The following is a 21459-nucleotide window of genomic DNA, read 5'->3' as shown; positions in this document are numbered from 1 at the left end:
TCACAGTTGTACAACTAAGGATGTGAGTGTAGCAAAGCTGTTTTTTGGAAGGAGCACACAACTCCACAGGGGAGTCCAAGTATGCTCCTACAAAACTGAGTTTTCTGATGGGTATGCAGGTGGACTTCACTTCATTGATACACACTCCTAGGCTGGTTAGGAGTTCTCGCAATGTGTGGCTAATGCCGAGAAGGTGGTTTCAGGATGACGCTACAAAGAGCCAATCATCTAGGTAAAGAAAAAGGGAATGGACCAGGCATCTCATATGCACTGCCATCAGAGCAAAGACCTTTATGAACACTCTGGGCATAGTAGCAATCCCAAAAGGTAATATGCAAAATAGGTAATGATGGTTTCCCACTGTAAAGCGGACAAATTTGCAGTGGGCAGGGTGATGATTTGGGATAGGGTAATCATTCAAAAATGGAATTTGTGGATGAATTGGTTTAGTTTCTGCAGATCCAAGAGGGGGCAGAGATCTCTTCCTTTCTTCGGTAGGCGAAAGTAAGGGGAGTAGAAGCCATAGCCCTGATAACGGTGTGGGACCGGTTCTATAACTATTTTTTCAAATAGGGTACGTGCTTCCCTCTGCAAGGGGTCCAGTTGTGGCAGGTGTGCCCTGTCAGCCTGGGACAGGTGGCGAGGGGGAAAGGAGTGGAATTATATCAGGTATGATATCTAGTATCCATCAATTAGTGGTAATCTTGCTCCAATTGTGGGCAAAGAGAGCAAGACAGCCCCTGAAAATGATTGGGGAAGCTGGCAGAGTAAGACAAGGTTCACGGTTCTCTATGTACTAGTCAAAAGTGTCTTGAGGATCACTGTTGTGAGGTGGATGCCATAGAGGTGGAGGCGGCAAAGAACTTTAGTCGTTGCACCTGCTGACACCCGTGCAGTTGGTCTTGTTAACATGGCAGGGTGGGTTGCGTGGGGTATCGTGCGAAAGGAAGAACTGTTCTGGCAGTTGGTAGGGCCCAGGGTGTTTGGGCCCAATTACCTCAGTGTGGCTTGGGAATCCTTGAGCAAGTGCAGTCTCTCAACAGTCTTCTTGTTAAACAATTTCAGAAGGTCGAAGGGGAGGGTCCTCTAGGGTAGTTTGGACCTCTTTGGAGAATCCCAAAGTCTGCAGCCAGGAGTCCCTATGTAACACTATTTCAGAGGCCAGGTAACGCGCCATCGTATGTGCAGCATCAACCGCTGCCTGGAGTGCAACTTTGGCCACTCATTTTCCCTCATTAATGAGGGATTTGAAGTCATCCTGTTTGTCCTCCGGCAGGGAGGCCTAGAACTCTGCCAGCTTTGCGTACTACCTAAAGTCATACTTCCCCAGTATGGCCTGGTAACTGGTGATTCTGAATTGTAAGCCTGCGGAAGAGTAGACCTTCCTCCCCATCAGGTCAAATTTCTTGGCAATCCAGTCTAGTGGGGTCGTTCTGAAGTGCTGCTGTCTAGTGCACTGCAGGGCTGCTTGCACTACAAGGTAGTTAGGTAGTGGATGTGTTGATACTGGACACTTAGTGATCAATGTGAATACCAGTGAGACACGGTATGCCCGATTTGCAGATCAATAAGGTTTAATGTGCAAGATTTTCTATGGATATACTAGTTGAATACAAAACCTAAAATTAACTAAAATATATCATACTCACTAAACCTGGAGAGCTAAGCAGTTACTCAGAAGGCTGTATTCAGGAACGGCTTTCTTCAGGGGCCCTGCAAGGGAGTCAGTGGCCTCTGGTCCGACCGGCAGCACCTCCCGTGGAGTCAGGTGTTAATGGAGCACACCCCTTTGTATAAATAATGATTTCTTATACCCTTCCATAAACAACTTTCACCTAATTATCTCTCTACTCATTATCATATATGCTAATTACCAACATTGGGTTTTCACCCTTAACTACATTCCATTTTCACCATGATAATTGGGGTCGTCAAAATAACGTCTGATGATAGGAGGGGCAGTGTAAAAATATGCCCCTTGGCAATGAAAAAGTGTACCCCCAAACGTTCAAGGATAATGGTGATGTGAACAACAGGTTATCTATGTGAAGCTGCAAGCATACATATTGTGTATTTTGTCTTGTTATATGCCATGGTATGCAGAAACTGACATCTGCAAGGTTACTCAGTAGTCCTATTCATCTCTGCCAACTGGAAGATGTCATGCTACAGAGGTCATGCTACAAACAACTGAAGCTATGCTAGGGCTGTAGGGCAGTTGTCAAGCAACTCAAATTGTACTGGGCCTCCAACAGATGGACGAAAAGGAAATAGATGTCCTTGGCTGGGATGAAATAGCATCTCTCAGCACGTTTAGGTGTAGGACTGCAAGATTCTGGGGCATGCCAGATCATTTGGGCTGGCTGAAGGATTGCCTTATGGACTGGAAGTGTGATCCATGAAGGCCCTGTAGGTTGTAAGATGTCCAAGAACTTGTCTTGGGGTCTTTTACATCTCCTGCTGCGAGATTCAGGGCCGTTCGCCATTGGGTGGAGGAGGTCCTGATATTGCCTGTGATCGTAAGGGGGGAAGTGTGGGAGGGATGAGTGCTGGAGATGAAGATGCTTCCATAGGTATCAGCGGTTCTGACGGCATCATCATGCCCTGTGGCTCCTGACAGAGGAGGGAATGTACTCCAATGTATGCCTGTAGTGTGGTGGTGCTCCGTGAGCTTGGTAAGGGTCCCAGTATTGCCAATAAGGCCAGGCATGTTGTTCCCTTTGCGTATCAGAACCAGTGCTCTGCCAGTGGTGCGTATAATGGTAAATATGCATGGTGCTGATACCGTGGACTCTGGGTCGGAGAAAATGATGGTCCCGGCACTGAGGACCGCTCCGAATCTGAGTGCTGCTCAGAAAATGGTGGAGCTGTCGGAACCAGCAGTGCTGTTGTCTGAGCTAACCGTATGAGTGGTCGAGCTGGTAGTTCCTAGAGAAGCAGCAGTTCATCTGGCAGAGAAGGCAGTTGCATGGTCTCCCACGGTCCCTGTAGAGGCAGGGAGCTGTCCAAAAGCATAAACAACTCAGCCGTAGGAGTCAGGAACAACAGTTTGCCTGACGTGCGCGGTAGCAGGGAAGCACTCTATCCTGAGCGGAAGAAATTTGATGGGCCTAGTGTAGTTGGCGGTGTCTAGGGAGCCGGCGGTACGCCAGTCATCATGGTGGTTGCAGGCTCCAGTCCTATCAGGTGTTCCGTTTTCTGTTCCATCTTGGACTTCTTCAGAGTGGGTGCCTCTGTATCGGCACGCAACTTCTCACCCAGCTTGTCTCTGCTCAGGGAGATAACTCTGCATTTGGGATCGGATCTTATCAGGGATCCACCCTTCTGCCCAAGGCTACGCTTCTTATGAAGCGTATGGGTTTTACTTGGTGCCACCAGCGCCAGACCTGTGGGGGACATACGCACAACCGGTGTGACCGGGCGTTCCAGCGGGTCAGTCAGTGCCACTTCTGTGTGCACATGCAGAGGCATTGCTTCCTCCATGAGGTGCTTCCAGAGTTTAAGTTTGCTAGCTTGTCGGGTTCATGACAGAAAAGAGTGACAGATGATGGACCGTGCGATAAAGTGAACCTCATCCAGGAAATAAAGGCAGCATTTGTGCTTGTCACTGATGGAGGACGACTGCGGATAAGAAGCACAGTTCTTAAACCCAACCTGCCCGGGCACAGTCCCCCACAATGGGTGGGATGCCTCAGATGTCTTCCAGTGGTGGTTGTTGGTTGTCTTAACTAACTCTAACCTTTCTTTAAAAAAAAAAAAAGACTACAAAACTATGTTCTAACTATGACAATGAAGAATAAAACTCTTTTTTCTTAGCTATGCAGATCAAATTCAAAGAGGAGAGGTGTTCCGACTCTGGCCATACAGTGGTAAGGGGGAACTGAAGGGGCATCAACCCGCGCAGTCACTCAAGACACGGACACACCACATTGGACACATGGCACGCGTGGGTCGACAAGAGACTATTTCAAACAGTTCCAGCTCTGGCATATGGCATGCATGCGCACCCATTTATGGAATCCACATAAGGACCAGCACTCGAAGAAGATGACTCAGATCTCAAGCGCAGATGGCAGGTGCACACCAGGAGTGGAATATATTTATTTACACAAACATATATGTCAAATTAGCATGGATAAACTGGAGATGGCTATCAAGAGCACACGGGGTGGTAAGGCACCGGAACAAGAGGGGATTTCTTCCAATGTGCACAGACATGGAGGACAAGAACTGAAGTCCCAACTACTCATTCCATAAACATTGGTTGGGAGAAAGAAGAACTTCCCCAGGACTTCAAAGACACACAAATTGTCACTATATACAAGCGCAAAGGTGACAAATCAGATTGTGGAAACCATTGTGGTATCGCTCTTCTATCAGTAGCAGGAAAAATCTTTGCCAAGATATTACTAAATAGACTCAAGATAGTATCAGCACAAGTGCAACTTGAGAGTCAGTGCGGAAAATCGACAAACGACATGATATTCTCTTAGACAACTACAAGATAAATGTGTAGAGCAGCACAAAGACCTCTACATGGTTTTTGTCAATTTCTCAAAAGCTTTCGATGGTTGATAGGAACACTCTCTGGAAAGTTCTAATAGCCTATGGATGTCCTGAGCACTTTGTTAATATCATCAGGCAGTTTCATGACAACATGACCGGCAGAGTATCAGTAGCAAGAACTGTGACCGAAGCCTTCCCCATATGCCACTGGGTGAAGCTGGGGTGTGTGCCTGCTCTAACCATCTTCACTTTATTCCTTGCAGCAGTGTTCTCAAGCATGAATTCAAATCTCAGCACTGGCGTCTATGTATGTACATATGAGAAGTGATAGCAAGCTATTCAATCTGGACAGGTTATGTGCTATGGTGAAACTCTAGAGAGTGTTAACTCCTTCACTTACCTGGGTAACACAGTGGAACTTGCTACTAAGGTCAACGTCTACAGAGCAATGTTGATACCTTCTATGCTCTACTCTGTGGAGACACTGACACTGTATAGAAGACATCTGAAAAAGCTGATGAGCTTCCAGCTGAGACACTTGCAGCAGATTATGAACACCAAGTGGCAAGACCGAATTCCTAACACTGAAGTATTAGCAAGAGCTGAAGTGCCCCGTGTAGAAGCAATAGTTATTCCTGACAGCTGAGGTGGTCAGGACATGTCACCCGTATGCCAGAACGCTGGCTTCTGAAAATCCTCTTCAAAGATGTCCTTAAGAGACATCTCAAGACAGCGGACATCCATGGGAGACATTGGCAGAAAACTGTGTACAAGTGGATAAATGCTGTATCTGAGGCCATTGAAAAGGTGGAAGAAAAACAATTAGCAACTTATCAATCAACACCAGCTAAGACACAATATGGCTCGAAACCAAAAGAGAGATATCTCCTGCTCTCAAGGTGGCCGTTATTTCCGTTCAAGAGCTGGACTTGCATCTCATCAACGTGCAGGAAAGTACTAGTTGCTCTCTACAGTCATCATCATTTGCAATGGACAGTTGAAGATATGAACAAACACTCAAAAGAATGTATGCTCCCACAACCATGATGCTAGCTTATTGCAATCTATTTGGAACAGCGTTCAGTGGGGATTCTCCATCACTTGAAGTTTTGTTCAGAATGTTGTAGTACCTTTGTTCTCTAGGATGAATCACATGATAATCAAAACACCATCGCAAAGTATTTTTTACATTCACTTTCTACAAAGTGATAGATTGGATTTTTAGATTGCACTGCAAGTTTCCAAAGCACTTAATGGTATTGATCTTGATTACATTTAAATGGTAGCAATATAAGAAAATAAGAAAGTGACAAAGGCTAAAATGAAATATAACAGACCTGTATGAACGTCTGCTTTGATCTTCACTGTCCTCAAGAAACTGGGGGCGTTGGGCTTGCAGTTCAAGTTCTTCTTGTGACTGATCTTGTATGAGGCGAGTAGTCTAGAAATGCAACATAAATCTTAAATCCAGCAATACTAAAGTTAAGGCACAAAAGTCTGTATGACAAACCGGGGGCATGTGTATATCTCAAGTATTCAACAGAAATGGTAGGGAGTATGAGAGAATATGTGTATTTATAAATTTATGCTAAGAAAATAAGATAGTGGATCTAAACATTAACAATGGGACCAACATTCTCTATTGCAAAGTGAGGAGGGTAGCAAAAGTGCAGAGATAGAAAGGCTACTGGAGCTTACAAAACAGGATAAACAGAGCCATTACAGTACAGCTCTCCCCTCTCACTGGGAGTCCCTGGGGTGTCAAGTCTGCAGTCAGGTCTTATTATTTATGTAAGAGGCAGACTCAAAGAGCAGTCACTTTACATAGCATACTTCCCATCACTCAACTGACAGCCAGATGAAAATTAGTGCTCCAGTCTTCTACTGCCTTTCCATGAATGTACCCCTTTCACAAGACCAATGACAGCGCACCCTCAGTGAGGCTGGTACATCATGAAGTTTGAAGGGAAAGAAAGCTCCAATGCCAATATACAGAAAATACTTTCCTATCTCCTTCGGAGACACCAAAACTCACCCTTTAAGGTGAAGTGAGGTGTTTTCACCTTTCTCCAGAGCATGAGGCATGGGTCACTTGCAGGTTTAAATATTGTAAATGGCGGATTCTCGGTATCTTGAAGTCTTTAAACCATGATTTGAGGACTTCAGTAACTCAGCCAGAGGATAGGGTGAGTGAAATTCTGTGGCTTGCAATATGCAGAAGACTCATAGACTTTAAGGTCAGAAGGGACCATTATGATCATCTAGTCTGACCCCCTGCACAACGCAGGCCACAGAGCCTCACCCACCTACTCCTGTAACAGACTCCTAACCTATGACTGAGTTACTGAAGTCCTCAAATCATGGTTTAAAGACTTCAAGGTACAGAGAATCTACCAGCAAGTGACCCATGCCCCATGCTGCAGAGGAAGGCGAAAAGCCCCCAGGGCTTATGACAATCTACCCTGGGGGAAAATTCTTCCCAACCCCAAATATGGCCATTAGCTAAACCCTGAGCATGTGGGCAAGACTCACCAGTCAGACACCCAGAAAGAATTCTCTGTAGTACCTCAGAACCCACCCCCTCTAACATCCCATCACAGACCATTGGGCATATTAACCGCTAGTAGTCAAAGATCAGTTAACTGCCAAATTAGGCTGTCCCATCAGATCATCCCCTCCATAAACTTATCAAGCTCAGTCTTTAAGTGAGCTAGGTTTTTTTGCCCCCTCTGCTCCTCTTGGAAGGCTGTTCCAGAACTTCACTCCTCTGATGGTTAGAAACCTTCATTTAATTTGAAGTCTAAACTTCCTGATGGCCAGTTTATATCCATATGTTCTTGTGTCCACTAACCTTAAATAATTCCTTTTCCTCCCTGATATTTATCCCTCTGATGTATTTATAGAGAGCAATCATATCTCCCCTCAGCCTTCTTTCGGTTAGGCTAAACAAGCCAAGCTCTTTGAGTCTCCTCTCCTCTAGGAGGTCAGACTAGATGATCATGATGGTCCCTTCTGACTTTAAAATCCATGAGTCTAACTTTGCAAAAGTTTCTGAGTCTGATCCCCACCCACCATTCATCATAGGAAGGTATGATAAGGTTGTTTATTATGCAGTTTTATAGCATAGCTATCAGGAACCCAGTCTCACAGCAGTTACAGCATGTGTTCAAGTTAGATACGGTTAGGTTATGCTAAGATTATATAATGGAAAAGCATGCCATTGGCAACCAAAAAAAAAGCCTGAGAAACATTTAGAAGTCTATCATAAGGGTTGTTCCATAAATTAGCATCATGCATTTCAAATCTGCCTATGTAAGGTTCTTTGAATGACTGACATTAAGTGTATCCATAGTATGCATATATCTAGATTTTTAGATTTAAAAAAGGAAACTTCCAGAAAATGTAAAATAAAGTGATGCCTTTTTATATTCTTAAACATATGAATAGGGAAACCTATTATTTGGTCTATTTAGCCTTTTTCCAGTTCATTTTGCTGTTATTGGATCTTAAAGAAAAATGACTAAGCAAGAAAAGTCTTCCTGAACCTTCCCTCATTTTCTTAGTGCTTACTTGAACATCCCTTGGAAGAGGCTAATGTCTCCACAAGGTCAGCATCATAGAACAAACAACAACGTATTCTACCTTTCATAAATACTCACTACATTAATAGTCTCTGTATTAGGAACCTGAAGCAGATTTGGTTGGTGGTAACTTGTTGAAAGAGCCTGAGACTCAAGCGTGCTTGAATCCTGTAGCTGCTGTACAGCTGAAAATTGATTCTGTTGATTGTAGCTATCATTCACTGTAAAACCTGCCATAAATTTAAGAAAGTCAAAAGCCCACAATAATGGAAAATGAACAAAATGTAAACCAAACAAATAAATGGTGCACTATTTTTTTAAAAAATTTTCAAAAAAGATTAAATAGTAGTTTACAGCAGAAAATTATAACATTACACTCTTTGCTGGTAAGCATATGGCAAAATCCACAAGCATTCTGGGCATCTACTAAACATTCACAATAATAGGGTTACTTACCATTAGCTGGAGTTCTATTAGACAATCTCCTCCACAGAACAACAGTTTGAAGTTTCTTCAAGATGCCTCAATTACCTCAGAGCCATTGAAATTTTGAATTTCTTGTACATAAGCATGCATGTGTCAAACAGGTTGACCCAGCTCCCTTTATCCATGTTGGTACCATGCTCCCTTACTGACATTGGAAGCCAATCACAAGGAAGCAAAGCTCAGAGGGGAGTATGGCGGGTAAGTGGAGGAGATGACCCAATAGGAGAACTCCAGTTTCTGATAAAGTAACCCCATTTTCTCCTACTTTGGATCTCCTCCACATATTCCCACTTTATATATTATAGTAAAGTAAATTGCAAATTTGCAATTGCAAAGTAAAAATAAAATTGCTCCTTATTTACATTACTTGTATATAAAGATGGCCTCAAATATGGTTTTTCTTTGTTTTTTCTTTGGAAATATCAGATAGTAACCTTCTTCTTTGCTGAAGGAACAAATGGGACAGTGTCATCAGAAAAGGCCGACCGAGAGCCAGAAAAATATAGCTCAGATTTTAGCCTCTTCTGTCATCAACATGAAACATATCCCTTAAAGAAAAGGAAAGGAAAGGAAAGAAAAGGAAAGAAACAAAGAAAGAAAAATAAACAAAGACGACAGGATCTGATATTTCTAATGTAAAAAACAAAGTAGAAAGTTTGGTGGAAAAGAATCAGGCCATAATAATGCATCATTAAGGAACAGCAAAGGATACTAAATTTAATTTTTGCTGTGCCATTTACTTTTAATGGACAACAGATGAAGATTATGAAAATAATGTAGAACTGTACAAGCACATCAAATGACTACAACAGCATTAGGGTCCAAACAGAAATGCTTACAAAATGTTTGCAGATTACTAAGTATCATTCATTGAGATGTGTCAGGTGAAAGCAGAAGTTTCCTTCCAGTCCCTCCAACAGCAGTTCTCACAACAGAGAAATACAGTTATCAGTATTGTAAAGTCACAAATAATTGTAGGTAAAACCTGAAAGTGGCTCTAATTTAGTTATAACTAAGTACTTAGTCTATCAGTGCAGCTCATATAACTATTTCTTTCCTGAATCTATCGAGACTGAAGAAAATAAGATTTAATGAAGTGAAATTCAGATGAATCCCCAAGAAGACAAGGAAAACAAAAAACAAGGATTCAACATCAGAATCACCACTCCTCCTTTTTCTGATGGTCAGCTTAATAGAGGCTGTGGTTCATTTATTCTCCTGGTTGAGGTAACTGACAGACTAAAGAGGTACCCTGAAGAACAGTCCCATGAGGGTTTAAAGTAATAATCAAGAAGATCATTTGGGACCAAATTTATTTCTGATAGCAAAGCAAATGTTTCAGCAAGAACATATTCAGGCCACCTTTGGGGGAAAAAAAATTCAAAACCAAAAATTATGACCTTTTGGAGGACTTGCACAATGCCTCCTCCACTCCCCAAAAATCAGTTAAGTATACCAGAAGAGACCACTACAAATTCAATCAAGCCAAGATGAGATAATGCATATCTTTTTCCCTACACAAGCGAGATAAAATGTCACTATGACAGAACATTATCCATTTCATTTCATTGTTTTGCAGTAAAGGGATTATTGGACATCCTGAAAATTTTCCAAGGAATCCAGAAACAAAATCTCAAACTTTCAAACAAAGTGCTCAGAAGGAAGACCTGTACAATCAGAGTTGTTGTTTGATCACACTGAAGAATTAAGGCACTGCTTGTGAAAGAAGTTCTGGACTAAGTATAAACTAAAGATATAATAAGAAGTATGAGAGACACATAATATAATCTGCTTAATTAATTGTATTAGATTTTAAATGAACCTGGGAATTCAATACTGCAACTTCACTGTTCTGAGGAGGCTGAAGGTATCTACTACTACTGTACTTCCACAGTGCATCTATTTTATAGATCGGACTCTAAGGTACAAAGCAATTACATGTCTTACTAACCAAGGCTACACATGAAATCTATGGCAGAGCCAGAAAAAGAACACTGGACTTTCAGTACTGTGTTTTAATCTGAAGACCCTACTTATCTTCCTTCACCAGACATGGAATAGGGGATATTTGGAATTGGGTGGAGTGGCAGGAACCTATTATTGGAGATTCCCTGTTTGCAGCGTGTTGCTCCCAAGATATCAGAGAGACAAGGTCTGTGAGGTAAATTCTGTTACTGGACCAACTTCTGTTGATGAAAGTGAAAAGCTTTTGAGCTTACACAGAGCTCTTCAATCCTTCTCAGTCCTGGATGAGATGCTATATTTCTTACAGCATAAGGATCAATTTGTGAAGCTTGCCTTTTCTTGGCTTGAGATCAACATCCAAGAATTTTTCTTTCACTTCCACATGAAATTACTAAAAACACACCCTGGAGATCAGCTCATTATCAGAAAAAAATGTCTTGCACTTGAATTTTCAGTCATGATCTGGAGTCTTTATTTCCAAAACTGAATGGTAATAGTTCCAAGGAATGTACATGCACATTTGGATTTTTGTGGAAAGAAGACACTGCCAACTAAATATTTTGTATGTCTGCTTCCTACATAAATCTATTGGAACCAGCTCAGCTAAGTGCTCAGACAAACAGTGTCAGCAGAATCAGAACCTTCAGGTCCTGAACCATCACTGAAAGAACCACAACTGCAAGAACTGAGATCACAAACAATGATCTCAACATGTTAATCAGCAGAATGACTGCAAAGACAAGATGGAGAAGCCTGGTGTCAAGGACATGTGCATATCAGTTACAGAAACATGGTAATTAGGGTCACGATAGCCTCTGAAAGCCAGTCCATCACATTACTGACACTATCTATATCCATTGCATCCAACTGCACTTAGAGGAAGATGTCAAAGGAGAAAGTGGTGAAATGATCCATTAGTTAGAATGCTTTATGCCAGTTGATGTTCAACAACTGGAGAGTCACAACCCTTAAAACAATTTCTGGCAAAGGATTGCCTCTGACCCTCTAAAGATGTCTACAAATGAAGAGGCCTGGAGCATCCACATGTAGAAGTTATCAAGAAAACCTCAGTGCTTCATCATTCTTGATCTCATCAAAACCAGCTCAAGTGAATAAGAGATTATGGTGCCCACCAATAATGCCCTCCGGAAAGCAGATCAAAACTCTTTAAAAGTCTGAATGGTAAAAGGAAGGAAGTCTCTCTGAACAAAATAGGCACCCTGTAAAAGGCTATGATCCCTACAAGAAAAATGTTATATATGATCCTGATAGGTCTATAGGCACCGGTGTAGGACTATGTCTGTTCTGTGACAAACACAGAGGTTGTTTGTTTATTTATTTGAAGTAGTAATTATGAACGTTTTAGAACACTGCAACAATGTTTTATTAAGAAATTAAACATTTAACTAATATATTTAACGAGAATTACAGCCTATAAATGCCAAAGGAAAAAAAGACAATGCCTGGGACTCAGATGTCCTACCTAACTGGCAGAAAAAAGGAACTGAGGAGCATGAAGCACTGATGCAGACATAGGGAGAGGGTCGACCAATTTAACGCATGCATCCACGCATATGCTTACCTACCTGAAATTCAAAAAATCTGAAGGGCTCCAGGATCTTCAAGGAAACTCCAAAGAGTTGGAAATCTGTGGACAAGATTCCAAGTAGAATAGAAAAAGTCTTATACAAATGAGATTTTTATCATGTTTTGTAAAACATGATGAGCAGCATAAATTTCTGTGGTAAAAATTAATATTACTATGACTCCAAAAAGAGTTTTTCTAGAAAAAGCATTTACCTACCTATATTTACTAAATGACAAGGAATGCAAAAAATGAAGGATAAACTAGATAATATTTTGAGATGAAAACGGTATAATTTCTCAATTTGAAATGAACGACCAAATTGGAAAATTAACAATGGGAGAAAATTCAGTTTTTCTGTAATTTTTTTTTACTCATTTGGAAAGATCTAATAGGGTGACCAATCACAAAATTCCAATGGACTTTAATGGATCTGGATCAGGCCTGTTTAATACATCTAGAGATATTAATGCCTTCTCTCAAATCTTATATAAAACGCATTATAACAAAGTATCAAAATCAGCAACACAAAATAACATATCCTAAATTGTGAAACACACTGAAGAAAAAGAGGCAGTTATATCTTTATAAAGGGAGCTATTTAACTAGACAATGAACCAAATAGTAATTCAAACCATTTACTTATAATTACTTACATAATTACTTTTAATTATGGAGCATCAATAGGCATTATGTAGTTAAGGTTGAAACTAAATGCCTATAAATCCAAATTTTAAAGCACTCCCCAGTCACAATAAGAAACAGATCATCTTCACGTTTTGCATACCACATTCTACATTCCACAGGTATTTTACTGGTAAGTTTGGTAAACATCAAAAAAAGAGTTTTCAAATGACCCAATAATGACTACAGGTCTTACTGTTGCGGACTTCCATGACTGAGTTAGAAATAGGGGGTAAGAAGCCAGGTGGAAGTGTGTCAGGGCAGAAGTCTGGGATGAGATATAGTAGGGGGGGCACTGGAAGACTGGGAGGTACATGGAGCAATGAATGGCATGAGGTAGTGCTCCCCAGTCTCTGAATGAAAGCCACTGGAGAATATGGGATGAGGACAAGGGAGATGGGCAGGACAGGCAGCGTATCCATCCATGAGAAGTTGAAAGGAACCTAGGAGCACAGAAGAGATAAGGCATGAAATGGTTGCAGGGCAGAGAGGACAAAATAAGACATAGGTGTATATAAGGGACTAAAGTGAGGTGTTGAAAAAGTGTGGCATGTTTCAGAAGCAGGAAGAGAGATGCGTGCAAGGAGACAGGGAGTGTAGGGGCCTGGGTGTGGCATTAAAACTATTGGAGGGGCCCTCTGGAGATATATCTGAGTTGAGAGGGGCAAAGAGAGAGTATAAAGAACCAAAGTGGGGGAGGGGAGGGAGAAGAGAAAGTTTATCAAGATCAGAAACTTTAAAAACATTTGAACACTAAAACATTTGATCTCTAGTAAACAGTTTTTGAAGTTTTCTATGTGGATAACACCCTTCCTGTAATCAACTCCATCATCCACGACCCACCCCTTATCCCATACAGGTATATATTTCTTTATCACACATCTCTATCCCCTGGATTTGCTGAAATTTGCAAGAGATGAGTCCCACTTTGGTGGGCCTCATAAAAGAACAGGACTGCCCTTACACAGACTTTATAAAGACATCCATATTTAAACTTTTGGTGCTCATTCAAAGATATGATCATTCCTGAACAAAAACTTCTTTAAAAAGAATTGAAGTTGAAAGTATGCTTCAGTGGAATCTAGATAACATCAAAAATAAATATGACTCCTTTAAAATTTCTTTTTATAGATTCAAAAAGCTCCAGTGGGTAAGCATCTAAAAATGAACAGTTCAGAGATCCAACCAGTTCTCAATGTTATTATCATTCACTCTAATACCACCAGATTTACACCAAATGCCCAACCTTGACATCAACCCCCAAAATTCTCAAAAACATATGTAAACATCAAAACAATAAATTAATAGGAGATTTTTGTATTTTGCATATAGTTTTGCCTATTTTAAAGGGCTCTGCAACGCCAGTAGTGTAAATTAGATAAACTGTAATGCTGTGCATTTATAGTACCTGGTGCTTTTTCATCAATAATCTCAAAGGGTTTTTTTTGTTTTTTGTTTTTTAACAGACATTAATTAAGCTCAACACTTTTGTCAGGTATGCAAGCATTACTGTCTTCCATTAATATATTGTTTAGTTGAGACAGAAAATGTTAGGTAGAATGCTCATGGTCACATATAAACTGGGAACAGACTCCAAAATGCCTGACTACAAATCTCACGCTATAGCCACTAGATAGAAGTCATTTAAAAAGACAATCTAGATAAAGTTTAAATAAGCAAAAACTTAATTTTTTTCAGATTACAAAGTCTATTTTCAAAATAGTTAAGATCAGGTTTTCAGTAGTCTCCTTTTTGTGCATGCACAAATTGGACAACTAAACACATGATTACCCAAATTCTGTGTGCACAGAATTGGGGCTCTTAAATAATTCTAATACTTTAGGGCCAAATTTACTAAGACCTGTGACTTTAAAAATTTGTATCTATAACTAACCTTGTGATAATGCCTGTTGATCAAATGACTGCTGTGTCAGAGTTTGCTGTTCAAATTGATGGATGTTTTCCTGTAAAGCATGCTGGGATGTCACAAACCTATCTGAAATCAGGAACATAAATTCAAGAAAAGAAACCATAATTAATCAGGTATACACACAAATAAATCTATTTAATGGGTCATTATTCAGGCTTTTAAAAAAAATTTTTTTTTTTTTCATTTTAAAATTATCATCTGTCAGGGGAAGTCCTGCAGATTTAAATCTTGAGGTGGTTTTTTTTTTTTGGTTTGTTTGTTTTAATTGATCAGCTCTACAGGTCAACTGCAAACAAAAAAATCTCATTTAACCAAATTTACCTAACTTTTTGATTCTGGTAGTGGCAGCTAACAACATTTTTTGTATTCTTTCCACCAACTGTACACAAGTGCTTTGATAACAAATTGAAAAATTGTGCTAGAAGGTGGTGATATAGAAAGAAATTGTTTGTACAAAATATTATATTGCATATTTTTGTGATACATTGTTTACATTTCTTTGCCAAATAGAAGTGGGCAAGGGTTGATATAAAATATTTTATATTTCCCAGTATATCTTACACAATTATGAAAGGTAAGAAAAATTAAGTAATTTACATAAATTTTATGTTTACAGAAAATACTTTTTAATCATTATTTTAGATATCTTAAAACCAAATTCATGAAAGTTTTCAACATAAAATAATTTAAGAACTTCTCCTAAAACTGATTTTTTCTTTAGTGTAGTTTTTGACATTCTGAATATTTACCTTCATCTTGCTCTAAAGGTTGGTCAGTCAATTGTTGTCCCAGTCCTGTTTCTTCTGTGGCTACCACCTGCTGCTGGTCTAGCTCTAAAATAGCTTCCTGATCTGTTGTGACAGCTTCTGGCTGCGGCAGCTCATCACTTTCAATCTCTACTTGCATCTGAGTAGAAACATGAATGCTCTGCTGATCTACTGTTGAATCATCTATTGAAGCAGCATGCTGGTGCTGCTGAAGCTGCTGTGCAAGCTCATACCTGAGAATGAAAGAAGAGATCTCTTTTACTAGCAAATGAGGCACACACCTAGACACTATTTTAGCTCTTTATAGGACAGTTTTATTATTTTATTATCATTTATTTGTACTAAAGTAGTGTCTACGAGATCCAGTTATAGACCAAGACCCTATTATGCTAGATGCTAACGAGGACTTTTTCGTCCTTAATTTTGCCGGTCAAATTGGACTGTAGCTTCAAAGTACTCTTAACTCCTTGAGAACTCAGATAGTAAAACATAGTTCCTAAATCAAAGCAAGGTTTCAAGGCTTTAATGATGAACTACTGAAAAGTAATGAGAGTACAAAAATAAAATAAAATAAAATAAAATAATTATACCTACCTATGGGTTTTCATGTGCTTTTTGCAGTTTAATGAAGTTTTGAATGTTTTTTGACAATATGGACACATATACGGTCGAAGATCATTATGGATCCCCATGTGTCGCCTGAGGCTCCCACCAGTAGTGAAGGCCCCATTACAGATAAGACACTTAAAAGCTTTCAATCCAGTATGAGTTCTAATATGCGCTTTCAGCACTCCCGCTGAGACAAAACCTCTTCCGCATTGAGAACACTTAAATGGCTTTTCACCAGTGTGTGATCTTTTAAAAAAGATAAAAAAAGTGAAAACATAAATTGGGATTAATTTCTCAATCTCATTAATAAAAAAGTAAAAAAAAAATTATAACCAATGAGTATCTAAGACTTTATTCAACAAAACCCGAAAATATAAGTTAATAAATTGTCACATAATTATACTTAAGCACATAATTATAGGCAGGGCTAGTAGACACACCTGTTTTCAGTTGCTTAGAACTTCGCCAAACTTAAAATATTTGAGCTGAAATTCTGCATGCCAACCATCTGCCTCAGGCTGATTATTATTATTATTGGAAAATTTCAGCTAAAACAATTCAGCCATTTCCAAGAATAAGGTCAGCAAAAAATGCTGGTAACCCTTTTTTTGACGTCTAGTGCCACCATGCTTTGAAGCCTGGACTTGAAATTTGGCAGGGGATACTTTGTATCCGGAATATGCCTTTTGCTATTCCCATGAAAATATACCCAAATTTAGAAATGTCTTAGAAAAAAATCTGTTTGCAAATGCTCAGTAGAGACTTGCAGCTAAATTCCCTGAAGATTTTGTCCATGCTGAGTGTGCTCCAACTCAGGACTGAGCAGGACTTTCCCTGCAATTGCAGCTCTGGGCTGTTTCTTCTTTCAACCTGTGAAACTGTCTTTTCTGTGTACCCCCCCACACACACACCCAGTTGGATTCAACAGCTGCCTGATTAGAATGCAGAGCCAGAAAGGGATGGAGTGGGAGAGTAGATTGGGAGAAGGAACTAGGGAAGGGAGTGTTGAGACTGGGAGCCAGTGGGTGAAGGTAAAGACTGAGATCAGATGAGGAGTCAGTGGGGAGGGAAAATGAGACCAGATGGGCAAGGAGACTGGAACTTGTATGAGAAGCCTAACAGCTTGTCTATACCTGAAAAAAAAGATGATCTAACATAAGTCAACTTACAGCCACCACAGTAATTAATGCAGTGGCTGACATCCACACTACCCTCCTGGGGTCAGTGGATTGCATCCTCACCAGGACCACTTCCACCAACCTAAGGAGTAGCGTGGGGAGCTGAAACCAGGCTCTCAGCTCCCTGCCGGGAGCCCCACAGGCTTCTGGCAGGCTGCCCCCTCAATTCTCAGTTCGCTGCCGGGAACCAGCCCCATGCTTTTCTCCTCCCTGTTCCCTGCCGGGGGAAGCCGTCAGGGGCTTCCATCCTCCCCATTCCCAGGGGGAAGCAGCCCGGGGCTTCTCATCTCTGAACAGTGGGGTCCAGTTGCCCCGGCTTTTCTCCCCCCATCCCACCTGCTCCCTATGGGGAGCAGGCAGAGAAGCCACCTGTGGCTTCCCCCATCCCAGATTACGGCGGAGAAGCCACCCATGCCTTCCCTGGTCCCAGCTCACAGCCAGAAGCTGGGGTCCAGCCACCCAGGGCTTTTCACCCTTCTCCCAGCTGGTTTTCTTGTCAATTTCAGGGCTCTGCTGGAGCCCTAAAATTAATAAGAATGGCAGGTAACTACCGATGCAAGGGAACGCAAGGTCTACATTGACAATGCGTTGCCCTATCTATGCCAGCATAAGCCCTACACCTCTCATTGAAGTAATTTTATTATGTCAGCATAGCAAGAGTTACGTCGGTGGAAGGAGCATTTGAATGTGTTCACCTCCACTGTTTTGTTGACAAAAGCTGACCAGCACTAAATAGTAGAGAATGGAACTGGAATTAAGGAGACATGAATGAGGCAGAGACAAGTTGGAACGGATGGGGCAGAAAGGATCAATCTTGCAGGAGAGGGGAGGCAGAATGACCAGAAGAGAGTGATGACTAGAGCACACTCCCCTACAGAGCCTGGAATGGAATCAAATACTCCTGAATCTCACCAGTCCTATATCAGCAAATACATGTGCACCTACTGGCAAAACATATGCCTCATCCCCAACTAGAGCTGATCCACTGACAGGATGACAACCTCCCTGAATGACAACCACTGCTATCAGTTACTAAGTTAGCTCAAAAGGCAGAGGTTTGTGTGATGGATCTAACAGTTCCAACTCCATAGATGAACCATGTGGGTGCACACACACAGCCCATCTTCAAAGAACAATACGGTTGTAAAGTCAAGCATTCAAAAGTTTGGAAATGACAGAATTAAGGTCACCTGTTTAACCTTATGGCCTTTAATTACATTATCATAATTTTTCTACAGGAATCATCTGTGTGCATAATGCTTACCAGAAATTATTTCTTGAACTGAACTTCAATCAAATGACCAATAAGAAAGTGATAACCGCTTAGCGCCTAGCTGTGAATTGTGTGCACAGAAAATATGCCTGCAATTACAAGCCTAGTTACCTTCTCTAGTTACAACAGTTAAACACATAACTGGCCCCTTTAACAAACTCATATAATTTAACTGCTTGCACATTTTTTGTACATAGTTTATAGAAAAATCAGATGCTTAAGAGTCACAGGATCAATTCTGCACTAATACCCCATGCAACCACACTGACATTGATGGCAGTGCACAGGGTACAAATTAGCTGAAAATCTGGACTGACTGCTTAAAATTAATTCTGTAGTTTCACTAGCTAAGGACAGCAAAATAGTAAAACTGAAGTCTTAGCAATGAGTCCCACAAATTATTCTTCCATTTTAACTGTCCTCATATTAAATTACTTTTGTTAAATACATTTCCTTTCTTTTTTGTGTTTATTTTACCTGATATGTTGTTTAAGATGGCAAGACTTTTTATATGCTCGATGGCAGTAAAAACACTTGTATGGCCTGTCTGCTTCATTTCCAAAACTATTATTAAAATAATTTTGGAAAAACTGGCTATTCCTTGGGATTGGCTGGATAAGACCTGCATGTATAAAACAAAAAACAAAATGGGATCATTTGGTAAAGCTGCAATGACTTAAAGAGATTAACCATTTTTAAAAGCAATACAAATTACTAAATATAGTAAATTGCAGTAGCAGAAAAAAAACCTAGACATCTTTATAGTATCTTTTTAAAATTATGTGTGGTACATTAGCTGCACAGTTCATCCTAGCACTAATGGCTCTAGCCCCTCACATTAAGCTGCAAATATAATCCTATGAGTCCATATTAGACATTTATTTACAACAAAATCCAAAATAAAGTTAAATAAAACCCAATCTATTTACTAATTTACTACTGACTGACTGAAGTCCTACAGAGGGATCTTATTTCAATATCACCTTAGCTAGATTTCATTTTATTCCACTGTTGTGTAATTTTGTTACATGAGATTTAATTGGAAGAGTTTATACAAGCGATACCCCATCACCATAGCATTTGTCTTTTTCACTTTACACAAAACCTATTTTTGAAAGAGAGTGGAAATTGCCAATGCTTGTTTGCCCAATATCTACCTTCACTGATTGTAGTTATCTTTTCAGTGCCATCAGAAATTTATTGGGGGGAAAAAAAAACTTTACTTAAACAAAAGCTGTTTATATGCTGTACCTTGAAGGCAGCCAACTTCAGCTCTGGAAAATAAGGAGAGTTCCTGCTATTAAATGTCCAAGTGTTAATCTGACAGAATTAACAAAAGCACCTCTTCTCAAATGATGTGACAGAATGAGATTTCTCAAGTAAAAAGGTCCAAAACCATTCACACATCTTTGAACCCAAAACAGGGGCCTGTGCATAGCAGTAGTGTGCAATCTTATAAATAGATACTTTTTTACTAAGAGGTTACATAAATCTGTTTGTGCTGTTTAAATTCACAGAAATAGCCAGTTTTTGCCATTTTCTAGCTCTTCAGCCCAACTACCTACCACTCTGCCTTTCTTCCTGACAGCTGTTGGGTTTTATTTCCCCCCACAAAGGAAAATTCAGGGGGTTTCTTCTCTTTGGCTCCATATTGCTAAAATTAAAGGTGAGAGCATGAGGGGAGAAGAACATCCTTTCGGATTAAAAGTGGCAGCTAAAAAGAGACTGACAAATGAATTTCTCTTAGCACTGTTTTGTGACGAGAACAATGAGAGGCCTACAGGAGAGGATACGGGTCTTCTAAATCAACCAGGAACAGATCTTCTTTTAGCAAGTGCCTTTTCTGCTGTGCAGCTCCTAAATCGTCTACAAGTGGAGCTCCTCTCAGTAGAGATTTGGCATCTATAGATGGCAGTCTCCTCCTCCTGAAAAAAGACAGTTACCTACCTTGTAACTGTTGTTCTTCGAGATGTGTTGCTCATTTCCATTCCATTGTAGGTGTGTGCGTGCCTTCGTGCACCGTTACCTGAACTTTCTTCCCTTTAGCAATAGGGCTGGCTTCGGGGACTCCCAGAGCCCTGTGCACATGCTGCGGTATATGAGGCACTGCTGGTCATATGCCCCCTCAATTCCTTCTTGCTGCCAACTCCAGCAGTGGGGACGGGGAGGTGGGTTGTGGAATGGACATGAGCAAGACATCTTGAAGAACAACAGTTAACAAGGTAAGTAACCATCTTTTTTTCTTCAAGTGCTTGCTCTTGTCCATTCCACTGTAGGTGACTGAACCAGTGCTGGCGCAGCCAGGCTGGTGAAATTAAGATAATGTTCGCCTTGTCCCTCTTGATTTTCAGCAGGACTTTGTGAAGGAGAGGAATGACCAGAAACACGTACATGAAGCTTCCCGACCACTGCAGAAGGAAGGCGTCAAACAGCAACCCAGCCTCCAGACTGCGGAGGGAGCAGAACTGCGGACACTTCTTGTTCCATGCTGATGTGAACTGGTCCACCTGGGGAGAGCCCCAACACTGGAAAATCAGAGAGATCACATCTGGGTGAAGCGACCAGTTGTGGCGGGGTAAGAACGACCTGCTGAGGCAGTCCGCCTCATCATTCCTCTGTCCAGGGATGTGAGAGGCTATTATGTGAAAATTGTGCCTAAGCGCCAGGTCCCACAGACAATTGCTTCCTTGCAGAAGGCTGAGGAATGGCCTCCCCCCCGTCTGTTTATGTAATACATGGCCGCTGTATTGTCTGTCAGTACCTGCACCACCTTACCCTCAAGAAAGCAGAGGAATACTCCACAGGCTAGGCGAATAGCCCATGACTCTCTCATGTTGATGTGCACGCATCTCTCCTTCCTCGACCAGACCCCTTGTATGCCAAGGTTGGTGCTGA

At 40.8% G+C, this 21459-nt stretch overlaps 1 protein-coding gene across 5 annotated transcripts in view; it reads right to left on the bottom strand.

Annotated features, from left to right (window-relative positions):
* ZNF236 (zinc finger protein 236) overlaps positions 1 to 21459 on the bottom strand; it is a 200647-nt gene that overhangs the window by 83235 nt on the left and 95953 nt on the right. For all 5 annotated transcript variants that reach the window (XR_010917905.1, XM_067537519.1, XM_067537520.1 and 2 more), the window contains 6 exons: positions 19042 to 19186; positions 16099 to 16359; positions 15487 to 15737; positions 14702 to 14803; positions 8166 to 8317; positions 5844 to 5947 (listed from right to left, as the gene is read on the bottom strand). Coding sequence is in view for 4 of the 5 variants with exons in the window: in XM_067537519.1 (XP_067393620.1) it covers positions 5844 to 5947; positions 8166 to 8317; positions 14702 to 14803; positions 15487 to 15737; positions 16099 to 16359; positions 19042 to 19186 (1015 nt within the window). In the remaining variant the exon portion in view is untranslated. The remainder of the gene's footprint in view (positions 1 to 5843; positions 5948 to 8165; positions 8318 to 14701; positions 14804 to 15486; positions 15738 to 16098; positions 16360 to 19041; positions 19187 to 21459) is intronic.

Source organism: Emydura macquarii, unplaced genomic scaffold (assembly GCF_026122565.2).
Source record: "Emydura macquarii macquarii isolate MOO-44397 ecotype Brisbane River unplaced genomic scaffold, CSIRO-AGI_Emac_v2 contig_431, whole genome shotgun sequence".
Classification (NCBI taxonomy): Eukaryota; Metazoa; Chordata; order Testudines; family Chelidae; genus Emydura; species Emydura macquarii.
Note: the sequence above shows the minus strand (reverse complement) of the source record. Positions and strands in the feature narration are given on the sequence as shown.